The sequence below is a fragment of the Dermacentor albipictus genome, chromosome 1 (genome assembly GCF_038994185.2).
Source record: "Dermacentor albipictus isolate Rhodes 1998 colony chromosome 1, USDA_Dalb.pri_finalv2, whole genome shotgun sequence".
Taxonomy (NCBI): domain Eukaryota; kingdom Metazoa; phylum Arthropoda; class Arachnida; order Ixodida; family Ixodidae; genus Dermacentor; species Dermacentor albipictus.
The window spans coordinates 37,107,755-37,132,178 of NC_091821.1; the positions used below are offsets into that span (position 1 = coordinate 37,107,755).

General features: G+C 50.6%; 1 protein-coding gene across 1 annotated transcript in view; it reads right to left on the reverse strand.

The window, feature by feature from the left end:
• The window catches only part of LOC135901067 (uncharacterized), a 48,756-nt gene that overhangs the window by 19,569 nt on the left and 4,763 nt on the right, over nucleotides 1-24,424 (reverse strand). Inside the window, exons 3-4 of the mRNA XM_065430735.1 lie at nucleotides 14,712-15,029; nucleotides 8,920-9,016 (exon numbers count right to left, since the gene is read on the reverse strand). Of these exons, the coding sequence (XP_065286807.1) occupies nucleotides 8,920-9,016; nucleotides 14,712-15,029 (415 nt within the window). The remainder of the gene's footprint in view (nucleotides 1-8,919; nucleotides 9,017-14,711; nucleotides 15,030-24,424) is intronic.

Sequence of the window (24,424 nt, forward strand, 5' to 3'; positions counted from 1 at the left end):
TAAATATTGGGATAAAGTTCAAATGAACATGAGCGGCCCGCATGCCTACATGCTGCGAGGGCAAGCATGCGATTGTAGCTAGGCCAACAAAGATGGTGTCTTAATGTGTGCCGTTCTACTGCGCGCCCAACCTTGGCGGTCACGTTATCGAGAGCACGCTAGGCAAGGAGTGCACATCTCGTCATCTAACCCGGTCGTGGCTGCGCATGGCTGTCCCCACGGCCGAGCCCGTACGCGTCCTGCGCGCCTTATGTTGGAGATGCTTAACGGCAGCTGGCATGGGCTACAACACGAGCCGAGATGGCCGTTGGTTCCATAGGTGATGTCTTTCCGAGCGCCTAGACTTCCGGGTCACGTTTGGCGAGGTGACTCAGTTAAAATGGTGAGGCCATCACCAGTGTCCCGCTTTTGGACAGGCAAGCTGACTCCCCACGAACCTACGTTCCTACAGGGACTGCGCGCAGTCATCGAGTAAAATCTGTTCACGTTTGCTTGTGTGCGCGTGGCACCAAGCGTGTTGACTTAAGAAGCGAATGTTTACGGAAATTCTTGCGGTGTATAAAACAGTAAATCTTTCTTGGCGCAGTTGTGTAATACTTTGCTGGCGCTATCGATGCGCCCCATTTCGGGCGAAAGTGTTACTTTATTTCAATTTCATATAGACTGCACAACGTAAGATAAAAAAAAAACAGAAACACGATGCATTTTTTTTTTCAAGAAATAACCCATCAGCCTATCGACGTCCCACCTGAGCCCTTGTTGCACGTCAGTTTGGACATTCTCGGACCCTTTCCTACATCTGCTTCAGGAAACAAATGGGTTGCCGTCGGTAACGATCAGGCGACGCGCTATGCAACGACACGAGCGCCGGCGACCAGCTGTGCTACAGGCGTGGCGGACTTCCTCCTCCGTGACGTAATTTTAGTACACCGTGCCCTACGACAATTGCTGCCCGACCGACGCCGTACCTTCCTGCCTAAAGTCGTTGACGATGCCCTGCGCTGCTGCTCCACACAGTACAAGATCGCCAAGTCATACCATCCCCAGACGAAAAGGCTCCCCGAGCGCTTGAATCTGACCTTAACAAATATTCTTTCCAAGTATGTGTCGGTTAACCCCGTGATCAAAACCCTGCAGTGTCATATGTGACATTTGCATATAATATCTCCCGCCACGACATTGCTGGATACTCTCTATTTTACCTTTTGCTCGTACGTGAACCACCTTTACCGTTGAACACATTCCTTCCTTCCCCTGCCACTTCGACTAGTGAATGTGCACGCAACGCCATTGGCCGGGCTGATTACGCGCGGCACATAACCCGTAGTAGACGCCTGCTTACTATACAATCAGAAGCGCCTTTACGGTCAGCGACGCCACAACGAACGTCTTGCTCCTAGTGCCCTCGCGCTACTTTGATCCCCCTTCCGGCGGGCGCGCCTTTCTGAAAAACTCCTTCCTCGATACACGGGCCCACAGCGCGTCCTTCGACGTGTGACTGACGTCATCTACGTGATTGTGCCCGCCAATCCTGCTACATGTTCCCTTCCGTTGTCCAGCGATGTCGTCCACATTTCGAAACTCAAGCATTACCACCCTTCCTCTGCTGTGGGTCCTTATAGTGGGGCTGGGTCGGCGCTTCTGCCGCCGGGCGTCATCCTACGCGCTACTCGAAGACGATGATGTCGATAACCGCGCGTTAAATTTATGCGTGTTTAGTGAGTAACACAACCGATGGTATGTGCTATTAACAGCAAGGATGAAGGTGAGTGGCAGAACGTACAATGTAGAATGTACATGATGAGCAGAATGTACAATGTATGCTGTTAAATTGAACCAGTGAGGCTATGGAGCATAGGAGTAGACAGCCCTGGACGTGCAAGCCCGTATGAAAAGCAGCAAGCAAGCGCACAGGAAAGCTACACACTGAAATTAGACACCGCATATAAATGGGTTGTTCAATAAAGACAGACTAGTTCTCTGAAATATTCATTTCTTAATATTATTCATCAGCATGTTTATCGCTGGCTATATGCTCTCCGTTAAGTGAAATGCACACGTCCCACCATTTCTACCAAGCCTAGACAACAGGAGTGAAGCCATCTTTGGCACCTACTTAAAAATCGCTTCCAATGTGTGCACTACCCCTGGTTCCGTGTCTTGTTCCATGTCAAAGCAATATCCCCCCTTTGTTTCTACCGTTCTTCAAAGCATCGCAACGGTATGTATACCCGTTTTATAGTCCAGATCTGGCACACTCCGGCTTCTTTATGTATACCTCACGGTAAAAAGGGACACGGCTCTGACATAGAAAAAACATTGGTTAAAACGTTGGAGGCGATTTCGAAGCAAGTGTCAAAGGATGGCTTCACACATGTTATCTAGGCTTGGTAGAAACAGCGGTTACATGTGCATTTAGCTTTCTGGGGGACATACAGAAATGAGTAAAAGTGCCGATGAATAATTTTTAGAAATTAAGATTTCAGAGCACCAGTCTCAATCTTTATTGCACAACCCTCGTATATGAGGTACGGAATCCCCGAACATTTTTTTTCTCTATGATTTGACATAGATATGAAACCTATTATCTCTGCGACATTCGTCAAACGCGGTCTGCGAGCGTTCAACACGTGCACGTGCTGGTACCTTGAAAAGGGCGCTATGTTCAGCAAAGCTTCTTGCTGGGAGAGTTGGTATGTACGTGGCTCGTTAATGAACAGTAAACCAGCGAAAAGGACGCGTTTTAAGTGCATCACTCGTACTGCCCACTTCAGCCCTTGTGTGCGCGTCTCTATCGATAGTTTCCTGTTCATTTACTAGAACACTGTGTGAAGAGTTCAACGGTGCTCGCCAAACACTCTTGGCCGAATTTCCTGCCAGCGCTAGTCGCTACGAGACAAAATATTATTATTTATAGAAGTTGCAAGAATATTGTGGAGAGCACTTTTGTTAGCGTTCTCGGGAGATTGTACAGTCGCGATCAATTTGAAGGTGATCGCGCGAGCATCGACCGGCGGGCCTTCCAAGCAGCATAGCGGCCGTTTTCGTAACTGCGAAGATAAAAATTGCGCCACCTTCTGCCCCTATTATGCTCTTCCAGGCTGTAACCAACTAGCCACATTTTTGTGTTTGTTTCCCTTTCATGGCAATGATCTGTGTGCGTCGCTTCCTCATGCATATCGTGGCTAACAATGGCGCCTCTGTGCAAAAGCTCATAATGCAATCGAAATGAATTCGCAGGTAATGCCGTGAACGGTGACGGGAGTGACAGCTTTTCACGGAACACCAAAAGAGAGAGAGGGGAGCTATCTGATGTTTCCCTCTCGACCGACGGTGATGACGTAACGTGGCGCTGCTCCTAGGTTTGGTCGCCGCTAGAGCGATCACCTTCAAATTGATCGCGACTGTACGTCCATTAAAGCAATTGGATACGACAAATTAAAAGAACATCACCGCCCAAGCACTACATAGAGATGGTTAAAGCTGAAACGCGCGACCGCGGTGTTTATCACAGGGTCAATCCCTACGCTTCATTATAAACGATGGCTTGATAAGCTGCCGGATCTTGGTACGCAGTTGCTACCTGCGCTCGGCTGCACGAGCCTGTTCTTGTGCACGAGCTGCAGCATCGGCCCGGCGTATAGACGATCTCGTTCCCGATTCAGCCCCCCCCCCCCCCCGAAATTTTTTCGTGCTGTTCATGCACCGCTCAACCAAGCAATCCCCGGTGTCGGAAATCATTCTGAATTTTCTCTAGAATGGCTTTTTCACGCTCGAAAAGACACTTCAGTGCGAACCTTGCGAACTCAGGCTGGATTTCGCGGCAGCGTCCATGCACCGGGAGTCACATAACGCAATCAACCCCATCCGAGCACAAATTTGCAAGGGCGTTTTGATGGCAAACGGGCTCGCCAAGGCATCTTGCGGAGGCCGCGGAATCTACGCAGCGCATGGATGTCAATTCCGAAATTTATGGGTATAAAGTTCTCATAAACTTTTGATGTGAAAGTTGCATTGACATTTCCAAAGTTGTGCTTTAGAATTTCAACTGCGGAACTTTGTGGGTTTGATGTTACTATAAATATTAGACGCCAAAGGTGCACTGACTTTTCTAAAGTCTTACATCGGACCATACAACGAGACAAGCCAAATCAACACACTATCAGACAAGTTGAAAAAGCCAGCAGCGAGGTCGGATGAGATGAAGCGTTGTGGTGGTTCATTTGTGCCGTCATGACACATAAAAGAGTATCAACATTTTTTCTCCACCTACGCCAAAGCATCCGTGTCAAGACGCTAAAGTCAGCCAAGGTAACTACGTTCTTATTTATTTTTTCTACTTCGACTTTTATTCGCGAGGACACATTGAGCCTCTTCCATTTTTTTTTACCTCGTTACCCTACCCACGGGCTACCAGAGGCAGCCAGAAAGCATGCGTTTTTCTCGTGTTGCTCCGACCACCGCGCGGCGCACTTCGGTGCGCATTCGCTTTTCTCTGTCCCAGTGGATTTTCGCGTGCAGAGTTTTGGGCACTTTCTGGCTAGCAGACTAGAAAAAGAAACTATCGTGGCTCGCCGCCATCACTGTGGGGACTCGACGAAATGCACCGCGTTCGCTTGAGCGCAACCTCTCCGTAAAGTCTTGTCTCGCCAGTATAGGATACCGAGGAGTATGCGTATCGTTCTCGGTGGACCAAGCGTCTCACGTTTTCTTCGATATTCTTTCCGTAGCTACATTAGGTGCCCAAAGTAGGCATTCGATTGTGGCCAACATACTTTGCGCTTTTTAATTTCGGTGCCTCGGCCCCAAAATAGAAAAGAAAGAAGACCTTGTTGTGGCGCAGCGAATTGTCGTATGGTGAAATCTCGATTTTGTTACTTCTTTTGCGGACAGTAATGGGCCACGGGACGGTTCAGTTGCCGGATAGTCTTATTATATAGCATTGCGATAGCAATTGTATGGACACTCCAGGCGCATTCCGGCCGTCGCCCTCATGTTTCGTATAAAGTCCAAGGGCGACAACATCGTGACCACGCGCCGCACGCTGTATGTGCGAGTGAAAGCGTAGGGAGGAGGATGGGGGGCTGGAATTGGTGAGACGACGATGGTGGCTCAGTCTTGTGCGCGCAAAAGAGAAAAGCGGGGAGAAAGCGCGCCGCCTTCCGTCGCGCGCGATACATCGGGAGGAGTGGATGGAATAGAAGTGAGATCTAGGATTCTGTGAATCTCTGATTGCGCAACATGTTTATTTGCCTTGTTTGACGCATTGTATACAGTGACTTTTTTAGATACGTAGATTTGATGGAGACTTATACCTATATTTAAATATTTTGTTGCGGGGTTTTGTGTATACGTGCAGTGTACTTTGTTTCCAGTGACACCTTTTTGCATTTTATCAAGCTGTATCTTCGCATTTGTATATTCCATTATATCTTCGCATTTCTAATGTACGAAGGCAAGTGAAATAAAAATGAGCCAACCCACCCCGCGCAATAATTGTTCGGTCCATCATCTGAGGCATGCACGTGACACAGAGGCATCTCTCTATTACAAAAGTGACACGGAGGTGTGAGTATCAAACTTGTTTTATGCTCTCATACACTGGGTTGAACATGGCTGAGCGCATAATAGATGCTCTAGAAGTTGAGCAGTGTGGTGCCCTGAGGTTTTTGACAGCTGAAGGTATTTCCCAAAAAGAAATTGGTCGCCGTATGGCTGCCGTGTACGTTGAACATTGCATTTCATTGGCCACTGTGAAGCGTTCGAGCAAACGGTTCAAAGAAGGACACGAAAGTTGCAAAGACGATACAAGGCCGGGCCAAAGCCATCGTGCACTCACCCCTAACAAAATTGCAAAGGTTGATGAGCTGATGAGACAAGAATGGAGGATAAGCATCGACGAACTGGGAGAGCGTGTGAACATCAGTCCCGGTTCGGTTCACGCCATAATTCATGAACATCACGAGGGTTATCCGCTCTTGTGTGTGCAATAGTTGCCGAAGATTTTGAACTACCGCCAGAAGACGGAGAAGTTCAGCGCTGCCTTGACTCATCTGATCCGGTATCCCAATAAGGGTGACGACTTCTTGTCTCCAATTGTGATGGGGGACGAACCATGGTGCCACTTCTACGAGCCTGAAACACGACAGCAAAGCTTACAGTGGAAACATTCGAATTCACCACCCCCAACAAAGGAAAGGCCGTTATTTCCGCCGGGAAGGTGTTGTTGACTTTCTTTTTTCGATCGTCAGGGGCCATTACTGATAGAATTTGCTAAATCTTGAGAGACTATCAGTTTGTTTCGTTATTGTAAAACGCCAGATCAGCTGCGCATCACAATCAAGAACAAACTACGTGGAAAATTGCCGAATGGGGTCATCTTGTTCCACGACAATGCCGTCCCCACGTCGCTGATGTGGTTAACACAACACTGGCAATGCTCAAGTGAGAAACGCTGCAACATCCGCCATACAGCCCAGACCTGTCGCCTTGCGACTTCCACTTTTTGGAGCATCTGAAAAAACTGCTCAAGGGAACCAGATTCCTGTCGGACGATGACGTGAAAGAGTCAGTTGCAGACTTTTTGAAGCAGCAACCCAAGGAATTTAATGAGACGAGGATCACGCGACTCGTTAGACAAAGGGACAAACGTCTAAATGATCATGGAGACTACATTTGAATAAGGTAGCCCGTTTGTCATACATTCACATTGGCTGACTTTCATTTGACTCGCCTTCGTTTATTATGCAGAACTCCTGCTTTTTATACGTGCTCTCTGTTGCGGCTATAATTTCGGTGCAATTACTCACGATACACGACCAGTAACAGCTGCTCCTGCGTAATACATTGGAACAAATGACAGCGTCATTGAGATTTTAGAGCGCAGCTCTTTGGCGTCCGTTCCTGGGTTTCGCGTCGGCGTTGTCGTCGGCCTCGTAACCTGCTCCGCCGCCGCGCATGCGCGCTGTCGGCTCTCCGGGCGAGGGAGGATGATGGAAGGGAGGAGGAGAGACTGTGGAGGAGGGCTGGCTACACAAATGGCTCTTTGGCGTCCGTTCCTGGGTTTCGCGTCGTCGTCGGCGTTGTCGTCGGCCTCGTAACCTGCTCCGCCGCCGCGCATGCGCGCTGTCGGCTCTCCGGGCGAGGGAGGATGATGGAAGGGAGGAGGAGAGACTGTGGAGGAGGGCTGGCTACACAAATGGCTCTTTGGCGTCCGTTCCTGGGTTTCGCGTCGTCGTCGGCGTTGTCGTCGGCCTCGTAACCAGCTCCGCCCCCCTTTCATCCCCCCAGCGCTAGCAGCGACCGACTGATACCGCTTTCGTGAGTCCGCTACCGCACTCACGAAAGACGTCGTGCACTTCCTGCAACTCGCATTAACCGTCCATCGATCCAAACCGATGTTAGTAGTGGGGGACTTTAATGTTGACATAAAGACAAACAGCAATTTCCTAACACTTATGCGGGAGAACATCCCGTTCCTCTCGCTCGTAACGCGTCCCACGGCTGTGACAACCTCGCGAGGCACTTGTATAGATCTCGTCTTTGAGAATCAAGCATTGGTGTACCAAGTCGAACATATACCAGTCTATTTCTCCGACCACAAAGCTTCCTTCATGACTGTCAAGAACTGTTAGTGGAGTCTTTGTTAAAGGAATACGTGTGAAAAATAAACAAAAAATTCTGTGATAGCGCATACATGTGTTGCTCGATTTCTTTGCCTCAATCTATCGAAAAGGTGAAACAGCTTATTTGCTGCGCTCAAATTTCGCATTAGGAAGTAACGTAATCGTTGGTAATTTTTTCACTGGCCGTTCAATATGTACAATATGTTCAATATGTACAAGAATCCAAACAAGGTTCTTTAATGACAATGTTTCATTAATATTTGTCATCAGCTTGTTAATTTCATGGCCTTTACATTTTTCATATCAGCGGCATGCACTGCCTCGTGGGTTTCGAACTGATATAGTTGTAAAGTTCGTGTGATATTTTTGATACCCCCGGATCGCTTTTAATGAAATTTGTTGCATTTGAGAGAGAAAGTTAAATTCTAGTGTCTGTTGGAAGCGGAATTTCGATTTGGGCCTTTAGATTGTTTAAATATTTTGAAAAACTCGAAAGGTAAAAAAATAAAAGCACGACGTTTACCAACTAATAGCTCTGCTTCAAGCACACATGTCGCTGTTCAGTAAACGGTGTCTATTATAACAGTCAAAGCGGACAAATTTGGTGTGTCACTTCGTATCTTACGTGAATTGGTTACGTTGTGTACAAGGATTCTGCGAAAGCCGTATTTTCATAATGCTAAATATATTGAGATTCACATGTAACATAGAATTTTTTTTCCACTGTAGATGTACTATTAGGTGCAATTCATAGAATTGTGATATGCTTCATTGCTGAGTTGCATAGTTTTAAACTTGATAGTTTAGACTTCTGAAAATTAGCGATTTCGGTGAATCTTTATTAAAGAATTGACAACCTAAATGAAAAATTCGAAACCAACAGTCACTAGAATCTAAGTTTTACTTTTAAATGCAATAAACCTCGTCAAATTTGGTGCATTGGTTGCCGAGAAAAACGAATTTTCCTTCTACATGTATTTAGATACGAGCACCCGAGCTCAAGCTTCCTCTTAAAGAGGAGACCGAGCTGCAATGTGATCTCCCCCCCCCCCCCGAACGAAATTTCTGGCTACGCCACTGCAAGGCAGTGAAGTTAGAAGTAACTTAGACTGTTACGCTTGCCGGGGCAAGGGGGTACGAAGACAAAGGAACAGATTATGAAAGCTCAACAGCCCATAGAGATGGTTTGTGTGAGAAAAGGAGAAGTTGGCTAATTTCCCAGGAAAGAACTCCTATGGGCTGTATGCTTTCATAATTTGTTCTCTTCCCTCATCTATTGGAAGTGTACACTCACGAGGCAACGGGCTGGAGGTGACTGCCGCTCCCCTCACGAAGCACTCATATTCTTCTGAAGTGTCAAGTGCTTCATGAACAGCCTTCTTCGTCAGTCTCTGCGTGCGGTAAAGAAATACGTAGAAAAGACCACTAGATAAGAAAGACTGTCAGGGCGTACGCATAGACACTTTGCAACTAACGGTTGTGTGTTAACCACCCGAAATGCAATGAAATGAACACCAACTAAAGCAAGGAAACCCCCGTAAACTTTTATTTTCCGGAACAGCATTTACCGGCATCGCTTCCGAAGCTATGGAATTTGGATGGCTCGAAGTGGCGTTTGGGTCAGGAATCTACAAAGCCCATCGACGAATATATCCGGTAGTAGGAATGAAAGACAAAGGGTTTATTTTCATTATTTACACTGGCTCCAGATACCGAAGCCCACTCCATGTAGATGTTAAACGGCCGAGTTCGCATCAGGACACATCAGTTCGTCATCTTTAGATAGAGGGTCTTGACCCGTCAACGGTCGGCGCCAAAGCTGCGCTGACTTCTGGATAGGCGGGTGATGAATGGGGTGGGTTGCCTCTGGTAAACGTCTAAGAAATGCTCTTCGCCGCATTTAGATTTAACAGTCTGCACCGCCGCCAAGAGATTCGGCCTGACGGTGACCAGCTGTCAGGTTGCCCGAAGCGTCGATGTTCGGTCGCGACTTCGGGGATTGTCCTTGAAGTGATGGCTGATGTCTCACTGCAGCTTGAGGGCACAGCCCTCGCGTTGTTGTGGCACTCTTCCTAGGAAAGCAGAAACTCACACTCTCTGGTCGGCGCTCCCGAGCGACACTCCTACCAGACGCTATGATCCCCAACAACGCTTTACAAAGTTCTACCCCCTCTCTCTCTCTCTCTCTCTTCTGTCGTGATAAGCCCTCGGTAAGACAGAAGTTGGTTGCCTGTCTCAATAACATCGATTGCGATACGTACAGAACAGGTTCTAAAAAAAAAAAAACCCCCTGCGTTTGTAGCTTAATATCCCCGGCTCAGACCACCTACATTCTTATTCTGGCTCTCTTTCCTATACTTGACCTCGAAGTTGTATTCCTGCAAAATGAGACTCCGTCTCAGCAGCTTCCCATATTTTTTCCCGATATTTGTCTCAGTCATGCAAGAGGGCAATGGTCGCTCTCGGCCGCGAATTTCGTGCATTGAATATAGCATCCTAGCTTTTGAATGGTTCATACCATGCACATATACTTTGGTCAGTTTTCGACTGAGGTACAGTACCCGCCGTGGTTGCTCAGTGGCTATGGTGTTGGGCTGCTGAGCACGAGGTCGCGGGATCGAATCCCGGCCACGGCGGCCGCATTTCGATGGGGGCGAAATGCGAAAACACCCGTGTACTTAGATTTAGGTGCACGTTAAAGAACCCCAGGTGGTCGAAATTTCCGGAGTCCTCTACTACGGCGTGCCTCATAATCAGAAAGTGGTTTTGGCACGTAAAACCCCATAATCTATCTGAGGTACAGCACGGGATGCTTTTCATCGCGTTCGTTAAGTTGAGCAAGGACGACACCTAGACCACGGTTGATGGCGTCACAATAAAGAATAAATTATCTGCGAAGGTGGTGAAAAACATTTATTGATGAGAAGGCCAAAAGTAAAAAAAAAATTAAAAATTAAAAAGCAGCGTTGTGGGCGGCCTTCAGGCTGCCGGTTGTGGCGTCCAGGCCATGCCTAGTCGCGACGTCCTCCGCCCAGTTCACCAGCCGGAGTTGGATATCCGGCTCGGTGCTGGACAAAGCAGCCTCCCACTGCTGCGGATTGCTTAGGCGCCAAGAGGCAGGGGGCAAGTGTGCCGGGCAGGAGAATAGGACGTGATCGTAATCGGCGCGGGAGCCGTCACATAAGCGACAAGCCGGCGAGTGCGTCCCGGGGTGGAAGAGGGCAAGACGTGCGGGAGTAAGATAGGTATGGGCCTGAAGGTGGCGCCATAAGTGTTGGTGGGGTTGGGAAAGGGATTGGTGCGGAGGGGGGAAGGTGAGACGAGAGAGGCGATAGTGCTGCGTGATATCGCGGTACGTGAGGAGCGCGTCGCGCGTATCCATTCCCGGCGGGGGCGGGCTTGCTCGGTCAGTCGAATCTCGAGCGATGGAATTGGCCGCCTCGTTACCAGGATGGGCCGCGTGAGCGGGCACCCAGATTATTTGGATGGGGCGAGAGGGAACGGTATCGGAACGCAAGATTCCGATGGCCGGGTGTGCCACCCGTCCTACCGCGTAGTTGTAGACCGCAGGTTTAGAGTCGCTGAAGATGTACTTCGCGGAGGTTTGCGTGATGGCAAGGGCAATAGCTGCTTCCTCGGCCTCGACAGAGGTAGAAGTGTAGACTGAGGCAGTAAGAGTGAGTCGGAGAGAATTGTCAGTGACGGCAAGGGCATGTGCTGGGTAGCGGCGGTACGGGGCAGCATCTACGTAAGCCACGGCGGCCTGCCGTTCGTACTGACGCCAGAGCGCGGAGGCTCGCGCTGCTCTACGGGAGGGGTGGTGTTCGGGATGCATATTTTTAGGGAGGGGTTTAACGGTTAGGAGGGGCAAGACATGGGAAGGGATGGGCAGTGATGTGGGAAGAGGAATAAGAGGGGAGAGATTAAGGGTGGAGAGAAGTGCGCGACCCGAGCGGGTGCGGGAGAGACGGAGGAGCTGGGCCGTGCGATGGGCCTCTGTCAGCTCCGTCAGGGAGTTGTGGACGCCCATCGACAGTAACCGAGCCGTCGACGTAGATGTGGGAAGGTACAGGGCTGACTTATATGCGTGGCGAATGAGGCTGTTGACTTTGTCTTCCTCGGTACGAGAAAGGTAGAGATACGGAAGAGAATAAATGAAGCGGCTGAGAACAAAGGCCTGGACCAGGCGGCGGAGGTCGTGTTCGCGCATGCCGTGGTGGCGGTTTGCAATGCGGCGTATGAGGCGGACAGTGTGGTGTACAGTGTTTGTGAGTCGAGTGATGAGGGTGGTGTGCTTGCCATTGGACTGAAGAAAGAGTCCGAGGATGCGGAGGGTAGAGACGAGAGGAATGGGTGTGCCGTCAAGGTAGACGGTGAGTGGAGAAGGCGATAGGGGGGCCATCCGCCCAGGCCGAAGGAGCAAAAGCTCCGATTTGGCCGGGGAGCAGCTCAACCCGATGGCCCGGGCGTGAGTTGCTACCGCGTCCACACCTGCCTGTAGAGTGGTCTCCATGTCGCCAAGATTGCCGGTGGTCACCCAGAGGGTGATGTCATCGGCGTAGAAAGCATGAGACAGAGCTGGGATAGCTCGTAAAGCACGTGCCAGCGGGAAGAGGGTGATGTTGAACAGAAGAGGGGACAAGACAGAGCCTTGGGGGGTACCCTTGTTGCCAAGGGAGAAGGAAGGAGAAGAAAGTGGGCCGTATGAGATTTCGGCTGTGCGGTGGGCGAGGAACGCAGTGACGTAAGCATGGACACGGGGTCCGACATGGAGGGAGGAGAGAGCGTCCAGGATGGCGGTGTGGTGTACATTGTCGAATGCTTTAGTAAGGTCCAGCGCCAGGATAGCTCGAGTGCGTTTGTGGTGGGAGGGGTGTAGGACATCCTCGGAAAGTTGGAGCATGACATCCTGGGTGGACAGCTGGGGACGAAAACCGAACATGGAGTCCGGATAAAGGTCATGATCATTCAGATAGGTCTGGAGGCGGGTCAGGATGACATGCTCGAACAGCTTGCCGAGACAGGAGGTGAGAGAGATGGGGCGGAGGTTTTCGAGGGCAATAGGTTTGCCGGGTTTGGGGATGAATGAGACACGTGCATGGGTCCAGGAGGATGGAAGAGTGCCAGCCTGCCAATGTGTATTGAGCAGATCAGTAAGGGCTTCGAGGGAGGGGGTGTCTAAGTTCCGGAGTACCTCGTTGGTGATGCGGTCTGCCCCCGGGGCCGAGGTGGTGCGGAGTGTGAGTAGCGCCGCACGAACCTCGCCCACGGAGATGTCTGCCTCAAGGTCAGGGTTTGGGGAGCCGGAGTAGGTGGGAAGCGGAGTAGGTAGGTCGGTGCAGAGGTAGTGGTCCCGGAGGGCCGCCAGGAAGCCAGTATCAGTGAGTGGGGAGGAATGAAGGAGATGGGAGATATCCTTGCGCTGGGAAGCTTTAGTGTGTGTAGGGTCTAGCAGCACCCTGAGAAGCGACCACGTGTCGCGGAGGCCCAGGTTGCCTGCCATGCGGTCGCAGGTCTGGCCCCACTGTTGTCTAACGAGAGAAGCGCAGTGCTCCTCCATGTCCAACGCGAGTCGGGCCAAACGGAGGCGCAGGCGGCGATTGTATTTCTGAGCCTGCCACCGGCGGTGGACAGCGTGACAGGCCTCCCAAAGGTGCAGCAGACGGCTGTCTGCCGTAGTGGAGTGTGGTGCTGTAGGGAGCGTGGATGTGGCAGTGTGGATGTCCGCCAAAAGGGTCTCGGTCCAGGCAGAGAGATCGGTGATAGGAGCAGAGGAGGAAGTAGAGAGACGAGTGGAGCGAAAGCGGTCCCAGTCGACTATATGGGTGAGACGAGTAGAGGCGCGAGCAAGGGAGGGGAGTGGGAAAGTTGTACAGAGGACGTAGTGATCGCTACCGAGGAAGACCCCTGTATTAGTCCATGTCGGATTGGCGACATTTTTGGCGAGGGTAAGGTCCGGATTGGTGTCTCGTTGAACACTAGATCCGATCCTGGTGGGGCAAGCGAAGTCATTAAGGACCGAAAGGCACTCGTTGTGGATGAAAGTCCAGAGTGAGTGGCCTTTGCGAGTGTTCTGGGGGTAGCCCCAGCTGGTATGTGGGGCGTTGAAGTCGCCAAGAACGACCAGGGCATTGCGACCAGCGCAGGAGAGCGCTCGGCGGAGGACGAGGAGGAGAGGAGCTGAAGGGGCTTTGAGAGGGCTGTACACATTGAGAACAAAGAGGCTTGTCTCAGTGCGACGGCGAGGAAGGATTTCAAGGAGGAGATGGGCACAGTCCGAAACGTCCAACTGGTGCTGCACGGCAGCAAGGTTGCGCTGCACCAGTGTGGCAACGTTTGGGCGGACCTCAGAAGAAGGATGGAAGGAGGTGTAGTCGCGCAGTTTCACGGGGGTTAGGGGTTCCTGGAGTGCTAGGACGGAGGGGAGAGTGTCGGGAGGGATGTTCTGGAGGTGGAGCTGCAGGGTGTTCCGCTTGCTGCGGAACCCCCGACAGTTCCACTGCCAGAAATTAAGGCGCGTGGGGTGTCTGGCCATGATGGATGGCGGAGTCCCCCGACAGAGTTGGGGTAGGTGCCGGGGTGAGTGGGACAGGGAGCGACAGGTGTGCGACGGTGGCCTCAGTCGCGCTTTGGCGGGTCTCTAAGGCCGCGACCCTGGTGTCTAGGGCGGTAAGGTGGGTTTCGATGGCGGCCACACGGGTGTCGATACTGGCGACGCGCTCCTCAAGTCGCGCAAAGCGGGCCATGACGCGCTTCTCAAACGCCTCCAAGAAGGAGGTTGTCTGGCGAATCACGTCACGCTCGGGCGCGACGGGGTCAGAGGAAGGTGATCGGCGTTTGAGCGGGGGACTGCGGTTGGGGGAGGCGGCGCGCGATGATGCAGCAGAGGATGCCGTATTCATCGGCTGCTCAGCTAGCGACGGCGGCTGTGGAGGTGCGGGAGCTGGGGAAGTAGGAAGTAAGTAGTACTAGCGCGGCCTGCAGCTGGCGCGACAGCTCCTGAATTTGGAGCTGCTGGGCAGCGATAGTGGCCTCGAGGGCCGCGGTTTGGGGGTCCGACGTGTGAGGCTGCGGTTTCCAGCTTACCGGTGATGTGGTGGTGGTGGCGAGGGCGGTGGACGCCTCGGACCTAGGCAGAGGCGGGAAGGAGACGGAGCGGTGGCGGCTGGCAGACGTGGCACCACGGGAGACAGAGTGGCGGCGGGGACGGGAAGGCCGGGAGGTGTTGAGGATGGGCGCGGTGGGTGGCACTGGTGTAGGAGGCTGGTGCTCGGAGGTGGCCGGGGGCGATGACGGGCCGTTCCGCTCGAACCGGAGCCCGCACGAGCGCGAGCCCGTGACGTGGGCTCCCTTGCACAGGATGCAGCAGGGGACGCAGGCCGGGGGCTCGACTGGCTTGTGGGCCTGGCCGCAGCGGTGACAGAGGGAAAGTTTGGCGAGACAAGCACAGGCCGTGAAGACAAGGCTTTCTTCTCCAAACAATCCACATATTCCAAATAAGGCTGCGAAAATCTTTCACTTTCGTGAGACTCACGCACTAACCTTGTCTTTCCTTTCCACAAAGGACTCTCGCTAAAGAAATAACAAAAGAAATGTTGCGTAATTTACGCGCTTGAAACTACAAGAAAATTCGAGCTTATTTGTAAATACTTCCACGCACGCTCTAAGCGATACTCAAAACGCTGCCATCTTATGAATACACGTGCGAAACATATTGACTTTACAAGCGTATCTCACACACAAAAAAAAGGAAGTTTATCTGCCTAAATGAAAGAACTACATGTCAAGAAAGAGAAGTTTCAAGAATATGTGCGCGCGCAAACCATCTCTTTTAGAATATCGATGAGGTTCTAAAATAAACATTCTAAACAAAGCTCCCAACTTCCTTATCGAAACGATCTCTCAGTCTCAAAACGTCTAACCCGAGACTAAAATTAAAGACACAAACGCGCTGTTTCCACAAAACATGTATAGCGCTCATCATTTGGAATAGCCGACGGTTGCGTCATCTCTTTTAAGCCGTACTTGAGGCTCGCGCGGTCTGAAGCTCTTGTTAATCTCGTCAACCAGGGAATACAAAAGGCATGCAAGCCACCTTCCTTTTTACTCTTTCTGAGCTGCGCTACAAGCCTCTGCAAGCTTCTGAGCTGCGCTACAAGCCGCTACTATACCAACTCGCCCAAACTGCCACGCTTTTGGCACGCAAGCTGTTCCCTTCGCTACCGACCCCGACACTTGACGTACTGGCGACATGCCTTCTAGGCACTTCACTACGAATTCACGGCCGCTTATGACCAATTCGCGTTCGCTTGCCGCCACGCTCTCCTGTGTCATACAGGTTGATGCCTCGGAAAGAAATCAACAAGGGGGAACTTAATTGCCCCTGGCTATTGTCCACCTTCGTGTAGAACACATCTTTCTTTTCATCACCTGGCAGCTCGAACGCGCTCTGACTTTAAACATATTCTAAACGACAAAAACGCCTTTCTAACTCTTTCACTGAGCTGTCCACGGGGTTTAGCGCCTTTCTCTTTATTGGGCCGCGTTGCCTTTTCTGTCGCACTCCTGACTCTGCGACGCCTCTTTCTCTTCGCACGCTTTCTGGTGCTCATTTTCGAATCCCTTTTCTTTTTTCCCGTTGGCGGCTCCTCAGCAACTTCCTGAATTTGTCGGGGAAATCAGAAATATTTCCTCCTCCAGCTTGACTACGTCTGAGGAGCTAGCTGCTTCGTCTTCTTTCTTTACAGTCTGTTCATCGTCGTAACTCAGCGCCTGACTCTCCTCCTGAATTTCTGTCGGGGAAATCGGAAAGATTTCCTCTTCTGGCTTAACTACTACTCCGGAGCTAGCTGTTTCATCCTCCTTTTGTGAACTTTGTCCATCATCGAGCTAGTTCGCGTGCTTTGTACCTCGCCAAAGCCATGACCTGGGCTTCAGTAAATGTCACTTTTATTCAGTAGCGGCTCTTTGCTGTTCGAAAAAAAGGGCATCCTTCCAGTAGCCCATTGGAGACTGCTGCTACTGTCTCGATGTCTCCGAAAGGTCCCTCAGTCTATAGCTTTGCCATAGGTAGGCACACTGAGTGTTCGCTGACGGCCTGTCTTATCCACGCACATTCGGGGACGCAGTCTTCACTTCTCACTAATTTCGTATGGACGAGATCTATGAGTACCCTACACTCTTTGTCATTTACCATTTACAATTTACCATTAGATTCGTCATGTACGGCTTTAGAAGATCGATGCTAGTTGGATGATTGCTTATGCAAGTAAATACTGGCCTTTTATTTGGGCAGTTTCGGCCGAAGTGACCCGTTTCCTTACAGTTAATTATAACATACCAGCTGAACTCTCAATTCGAACTCCTCCAAATGACCTCCTGGTTCCTTTCTGCCCCTTTCAGACGATTTCGCTATGCCTTCGGTGCGCGGCGAACTGCGATAGTGTCGTCTCCTTCTTCTGTTGTACTTTCCTGCCCTCGAGGCAAAGATTTTGGCCGTTGGGACGGCTTTTGATAGTACTGTGTGCTACTGCTCTGTGGCCTGCATGAAGCCACGGCTTGACACATACTCATCCGCCAGCTGTGCTGCACTCTTTACAGAAACACCTTCCTGCCTCTCCTTAGCCCAGAGGCGCACGTTATCCGTTAGGTCTCGTAAAACTGCTCTAAGCAGAATAAATCTGACACCTTGCTGACGTTATTCGCGCCTGCTCCTTTCACCCACTCTGAAAAATAATCCTTCAGGCTACACGCAAAGTCAACAAAGCATTCCTTAGGCTTCTTTTTTTCCTGTCGAAATCTCCTGCGAAATTCCTGTGTACGCGCCTGCCTCGGCTTCGCTCAGTCGGGCTACGATTTGCGATTCGATTGCGATTTGCGAATTACGATTTGCGATTTACGATTCTCCCGGCAGCATCGCAAGCAACCGCTCCGGCCAGTTGTCTTGGTGAAATGATTGCTGCTCGCAAATCCGTTCAAAATTAATAAGGCAGAGACCTATATCATCGCCTGTTTTATACGGCTGAAGGAAACTCGTCATTTTCACGCTTTCCGTGTGTGATGGCGCCACATCCGCACTGAGAGCTGATCTCGCTCCCTCTTGTTTTATTTTCGCGAGCTCAATTTGTTCCTGCCCTCTTTTTCTGCCTCTCCTTCTCTTCTTTCTCGCACTCTTTCTCTTCCGCTCTTTCTTACCTCTCACGCTCCTTCTCTCGCTCCCTTTCCTTCCTCTAGCGACTTCTCTTTTCCCGATGGCGATCAAACACACTGTCCTTATCGTCCGGCAAAACGTTGTCGCTCAAGCACTCACCCAACGTCGAGTTTGCGAAGGTCATGTCTCCTGCAGCCACGTTCCAAGTCCACCGATCCCAGATCGTGAAACTGCCTTCTGCTGCTCTTCCTTCCAGTTTCCTCGAGTCGTTCAAGACTCCACGCCGTTACTGTGACGGCTGTGCCTCCCTGAGCCACTAAGAGGAGGTCTGATGATCCCGGATCCACAGAAGTCGCTCTTCCGTCCGCAGTTCACTCGAACTTGCGAAGGCTTCCCAGCTCCGTCGATCCCAGATCGTGAGGACTGCGTTCTTGATCTCACCGCTGCCAACCAGTTTGTTGCGGCTCGAGGTGGCGTTTCGGTCAGAAAACCACCAAGCCCGTCGACGTATACATCCGGTAGTAGGACGGAGGAAAAATGGTTTCTTTACATTATGTACACTGACTTCAGGTACGGAAGCCCACTCCATGTAGGAGCATATTAACCGTCTGAGTTCACTTCAGGACACATGAGCATGTTATCTTCAGGTAAAGGGTCTTTTCTTGGTCAGTCAACGGTCAGCGTCCAAGCTGCGTTGACTTCTGCAGAGGCGGGTGATGAATGGGGTAGGTTGCCTCTCGTAAACGTCTAGGAAATGCTCTTCGCCATATTGAGATATAACAGAAGGCTTCTGCGAGCATATACCTTTTCAGTTGCTCATCAAAGCGTCCGCAAAAGAAGGCATTTGCAGCGCCTGAACGGCCACCATGTCCCACGGTGTGGCTTCGAAAACTCCCGGCACATTTAATTGTGAACGCTTTATTGCGAGAAAAATTATATGGACACTCCAGACGCATTTGTGTCGTTGTCGTGAGGTTCCGTATAAAGTCCAAAGGTGATGAAATTGTCGCCGCACGCCGTATGCTGTATGTGCGAGTGAAAGAGTGCAACGCTAAGCCGGTGATAACGGGTCATCCTGGCGCACGCAAAGGATGAAAGCGGGAAGCAAGCGCTCCATCTTCCCTCGCGCGCAAGGCTCCGGTGGGAGGGTAGGAAGGGGGGGTGCGTTCTACTCTGGGCGGCCAGAGCGGCCGCGCCCGCCCGAGTGGTGGTGGTGAAAAACTTTATCGAGTAATGACAGGAGAGAGTTGGGGACGGCCTTAAGGCCCGGCAACTCACAATATCTAGGAGTCCCTAGTCCGGGACCCCTGTGGCTTCTGCTGTAGCACGCGCTTGGTCCACTAGGGCACGTTGATCCTCCAGGGTCGAGCAGCCGAGCAGGGCAGCCTCCCAGCTTTCTCGGGTAGGGGGGCATGGGAAGGGGTGTGGCGGGACCGCCGGGTTTCAGGGGCAGGCCCACACCATGTGGAAGGGGTCCGCGAACGGATGGTCACAGTATGTGCAGGCCCCGGAGAATGCCGGGTTAAAGTGTTTGAGTATTGCTGGGCACAGTACCGTGTTGGTGCAGAGACGGAGGAGCCAGCGCTCGTCCGTCTTGTTTAGGCCCGATGCCGGGGGTGGGAATCTGAGCCTGTGCGATTTGTACAGGGCTGTGATTTCTTTGAAAGATTTAGCCGCATTGGGTGCTGGAACATCAGGCGATAGAGGGCAAAGTGTATCCCAGTAATTTCGTGCACGGGCTGAGGCATCGGCAGCCTCGTTTCCACCTAGCCCTGTATGGCCAGGGGTACAGATGATTGTACGCGTGTTCAGGCCATCTAGATAGTAGCATCGTTTAAGAATTTGACTGCGCGTTCAGTGATGCAACCCCGGATGAGAGTTAGGCACGCAGCCCACGAGTCGGTAATGGAGTGTTTTAGTTAAGCGTCTTTACGGTACGCTCCGCTCCGAGCTGCCCCGCTACGGAGCGGCGGGCGATTTTCACACGTTTTGCGTAGCGGAGCGGACCTTTCGTAGGTGCAGCGCCCCCTGGCCAAATTCAGGGTAATGAAAGAAAATAAAAACACCTATTGATCACTCTTATACAGTAAAACGTGTATATGTATATATATAACTTATTTCTCCATGACGTATCTAGACGTGCGCTTGTAATGCGTTACCGGTCCATTTTATCCAATCGAAAATAAAGTGCCGTCTTGGGGAACGCCACGTGATAGCCAGCGCGCTTGCATTCTACAGCCAATCCAATCCTTTTTGACGCCAACGCTAGCCAAAGCGCTGGGCAGCACGCTCCGCTCAGGGAGCTTCTAAACGGACCGTGTTCCTCGCTCCGCTAGCCCGTTTGCGGCTACGGCGCATGCGCATTCGCGCTTCCGCTCCGCTTAGCTGCTTAGCGGAGCGTAAACACGCTCAACTAAAACACTCTAATGATGATCCCAGATGTGGGGTCCGCTGCAGCAAATGCTATGGTGACTTCCTCCGCGTGTATGATGTCGGGTGCTCGAAAAGTGAGCCCTTGAATAGGTACGTTTTGGTGAACAACAGCGGCCGTGTACCACCCGCCGTCATGCTGGCCAGATACGTCCGTGTATAAGACCTCCGTGCGTGAGCTATAGCGTTGCTGTAGGGCGTTAGCCCGCGCTATACGCCTACCATCGTTATGTTTTGGGGCAGAGGCGGAATGATCAGGGCACCACGCCAGTCCTCAGGGATCGTCGTCCGCTCTTCCACCGTGTAGGTGTAGGACATGTGTAAACGGTGTAGGAGGTCTCTCCCAGCCTGCGACGAACGAAGTCGCAAGTACTGGTTGTTGAGATGAGCCTCTTTCATCATCATCATCATCATCATCATCATCATCATCAGCCTGGTTACGCCCACTGCAGGGCAAAGGCCTCTCCCATACTTCTCCAACAACCCCGGTCATGTACTAATTGTGGCCATGCCGTCCCTGCAAACTTCTTAATCTCATCCGCCCACCTAGCTTTCTGCCGCCCCCTGCTACGCTTCCCTTCCCTTGGGATCCAGTCCGCAACCCTTAATGACCATCGGTTATCCTCCCTCCTCATTACATGTCCTGCCCATGCCCATTTCTTTTTCTTGATTTCAACTAAGATGTCATGAACTCGCGTTTGTTCCCTCACCCAATCTGCTCTTTTCTTATCCCTTAACGTTACACCTATCATTCTTCTTTCCATAGCTCGTTGCGTCGTCCTCAATTTGAGTACAACCCTTTTCGTAAGCCTCCAGGTTTCTGCCCCGTAGGTGAGTACTGGTAAGACACAGCTATTATACACTTTCCTCTTGAGGGATAATGGCAACCTGCTGTTCATGATCTGAGAATGCCTGCCAAACGCACCCCAGCCCATTCTTATTCTTCTGATTATTTCCGTCCCATGATCCGGATCTGCCGTCACTACCTGCCCTAAGTAGATGTATTCCCTTACTACTTCCAGTGGCTCGCTGCCTATTGTAAATTGCTGTTCTCTTCCGAGACTGTTAAACATTACTTTAGTTTTCTGCAGATTAATTTTGAGACCCACTCTTCTGCTTTGCCTCTCCAGGTCAGTGAGCATGCATTGCAATTGGTCCCCTGAGTTACTAAGCAAGGCAATATCATCAGCGAATCGCAAGTTACTAAGGTATCCTTAATTAACTTTTATCCCCAATTCTTCCCAATCCAGGTCTCTGAATACCTCCTGTAAACACGCTGTGAATAGCATTGGAGAGATCGTATCGCCCTGTCTGACACCTTTATTTATTGGGATTTTGTTGCTTTCTTTATGGAGGACTACGGTGGCTGTGGAACCGCTATAGATATCTTTCAGTATTTTTACATACGGCTCATCTACACCCTGATTCCGTAATGCCTCCATGACTGCTGAGGTTTCGACAGAATCAAACGCTTTCCCGTAATCAATGAAAGCTATATGTAAGGGTTGGTTATATTCCGCACATTTCTCTATCACCTGATTGATAGTGTGAATATGATCTATTGTTGAGTAGCCTTTACGGAATCCTGCCTGGTCCTTTGCTTGACAGAAGTCTAAGGTGTTCCTGATTCTATTTGCGATTACTTTAGTAAATACTTTGTAGGCTACGGACAGTAAGCTGATCGGTCTATAATTTTTCAAGTCTTTGGCGTCCCCTTTCTTATGGATTAGGATTATGTTAGCGTTCTTCCAAGATTCCGGTACGCTCGAGGTTATGAGGCATTGCGTATACAGGGTGGCCAGTTTCTCTAGAACAATCTGCCCACCATTCTTAAACAAATCTGCTGTTACCTGATCCTCCCCAGCTGCCTTCCACCTTTGCATATCTCCTAAGGCTTTCTTTACTTCTTCCGGCGTTACCTTAGGGATTTCGAATTCCTCTAGACTATTTTCTCTTCCATTATCATCGTGGGTGCCACTGGTATTGTATAAATCTCTATAGAACTCCTCAGCCACTTGAACTATCTCATCTGTAAGTTATTTAAGCCTCTTTAAGTTCCCCGTATGTGTTTGTCATGGCCAGGTCTGCGAGACGTTGGTTAGATGTCGAAATGGGGAGGTCAAGGGTACGTTGTAGATTTTGCGGGGTATGCAGTCGAGTGTATTCTCGTCGCATTTACGCAGACGCAGGTAGAGGGGTCGAATTCAGGATCCGGCTGGTCACGAAAGCGTTAGTGAGGCGCAGAGCATCCCCGCTCCGGAGGCCTCCCCGTTTATTCGAAACCCGGCCGACCATACGGCCTACCTGATCCCCTACCGTGCGCAGTTTGCGCAGGGTGGTGTCAATCTTGCGCTGTGTGTGGATGAAGAGCCCAAGGACTCTGATTTCATCACGTTCCGGCATAGGTCTGGTAGGCAGGGAAAGTTCAATTTGTGCGGTGTCCTTTGGTTTGGGGCGAAGATGCACTTATTCTGATTTGGCAGGTGAGCATTCGAGACCGCAGCTACGGGCGTAGTCGTCTACTAACGGCACTGCTTGTTGCAGGCACGTCTCGATGCTGCCAAGAGATCCCAGGGTTGCCCATAACGTGATGTCGTCAGCGTACATGGCGTGCTGCACGCCTGGGACGTCACTGAGCAATGGAGGGAGGTGAGCCATTGCAAGGTTGAACAGGAGAGGAGAGAGGACCACTCCTTGTGTGACTGAGGGGGTACGGGCCATGCTCCTTGTCTTGAATACGGAGGTATGTCTGCCGTTCCATGAGGAATTGGCGAACATACCTGAAAGCATTATGCCCACAGTTTGTCTGTGAGAGGAGGGTAAGAATTATGTCATGAGTGACTCAAAGGCAAGGACTACCTTGTCATCACTGTGGTGTTCAACTGGTTTGATAACGTCTCGGTTTAGTTGCAGGAGAATATCCTGTGCAGAGCGATGTGGGCCAAAACCGTACATGATGTCCGCAAAGGTGCGTTGGGCTTTCAGATATTCAGAGAGCCTATCTCGGACCATGCATTCCATAAGCTTCCCCACACAGGAGGTTAAGGAAATGGGACTGAGATTTTCGACGTTAATGGATTTGCCTGTTTGGGGTATGAAAGTAATCAAGGCCGTTTTCCAATCAATCGGTAGGGGCTCACGCCCCTCTCAGATCTGATTGAAATAGTCGAGGAGGTTTTGAAAGCGGCCTGCGATGGGAACAGAGTCCGCCGTACGGTGTGTTTTCGCGGCTTAGTTCGTGTTGATGCGAGTCGCAGCATGAAAGTCAATTCGCTCGCTGCTCTTGCCGCGCTTCCTCACTCCAGCGTTTTGACAGCGAGTTTCCGCGGTCATCGAGTGAGATGTGTTCATGTTTGCTTGTGCACGCGTGGCACCATGCTTGTTAAATTAGTCAAATCTTGATGAGGGCTAGTTGGTTCACATTTAGAACTGAGGCTAAAACAGTGCGAATAAAACAATGACATGAGGAAACGAATACCCTAGACAAGCGCTGACTGCCAACTGGAAGTTTATTTGAAATTCTCCAGCCATTTTAGACCTTTTTCAGCATATGCATGCGTACACCAGTCGCAAACATATCTGCTAATCAGCAACATCATAACCTTTCATGCAAAAAAAGCTATTTCTTTTTCCGGCAAGGGAGCAGAGGCAGCGATTACACATTCATCTCCTTCCTTTCTAATGTAATCAGCCTCTTATTTCCCTTTCCCTCCTACTTTTTTTTAGAGATGAATTTTGTTTTTTGTTTTTCAAATATGGGAGTGCAGGGACACTTGTTACAAGGTCCGGCTAAATGACGGCTATAGCCATTCTTTAAGTTACTGCTGTGCTGACCAGCTCTTTCATTGAAACAATGTCCCGTTTGACCTATATAAGTTTTTACACTGCTCAGCGGTATCTGATAGATAACGTTGCGCCTGCAGTCAGTGAAACGAGATTTATTATTTGTGGTGCACAGGGACCTTTCGCGCGTTTTCATACGATTACATATCCAGGAAAGCTTGCAGAAAAAAAAAGCCATCTTGCAGAAAGAAAAACTAATAAGTTCCGAACCGTCACAGAAATAAAAGAATAAAGACAAGAGATCGGCGCACGAGGTGCCATACTTGCACAAGTTGTCACACAATCTAACGAAAGTTTCCAATAAACATAATGTTAATTTGCTTTTCAGTGCCCCGTGCAAGCTTTCCTCGATATGTAATTGTATGAAAACGCACGA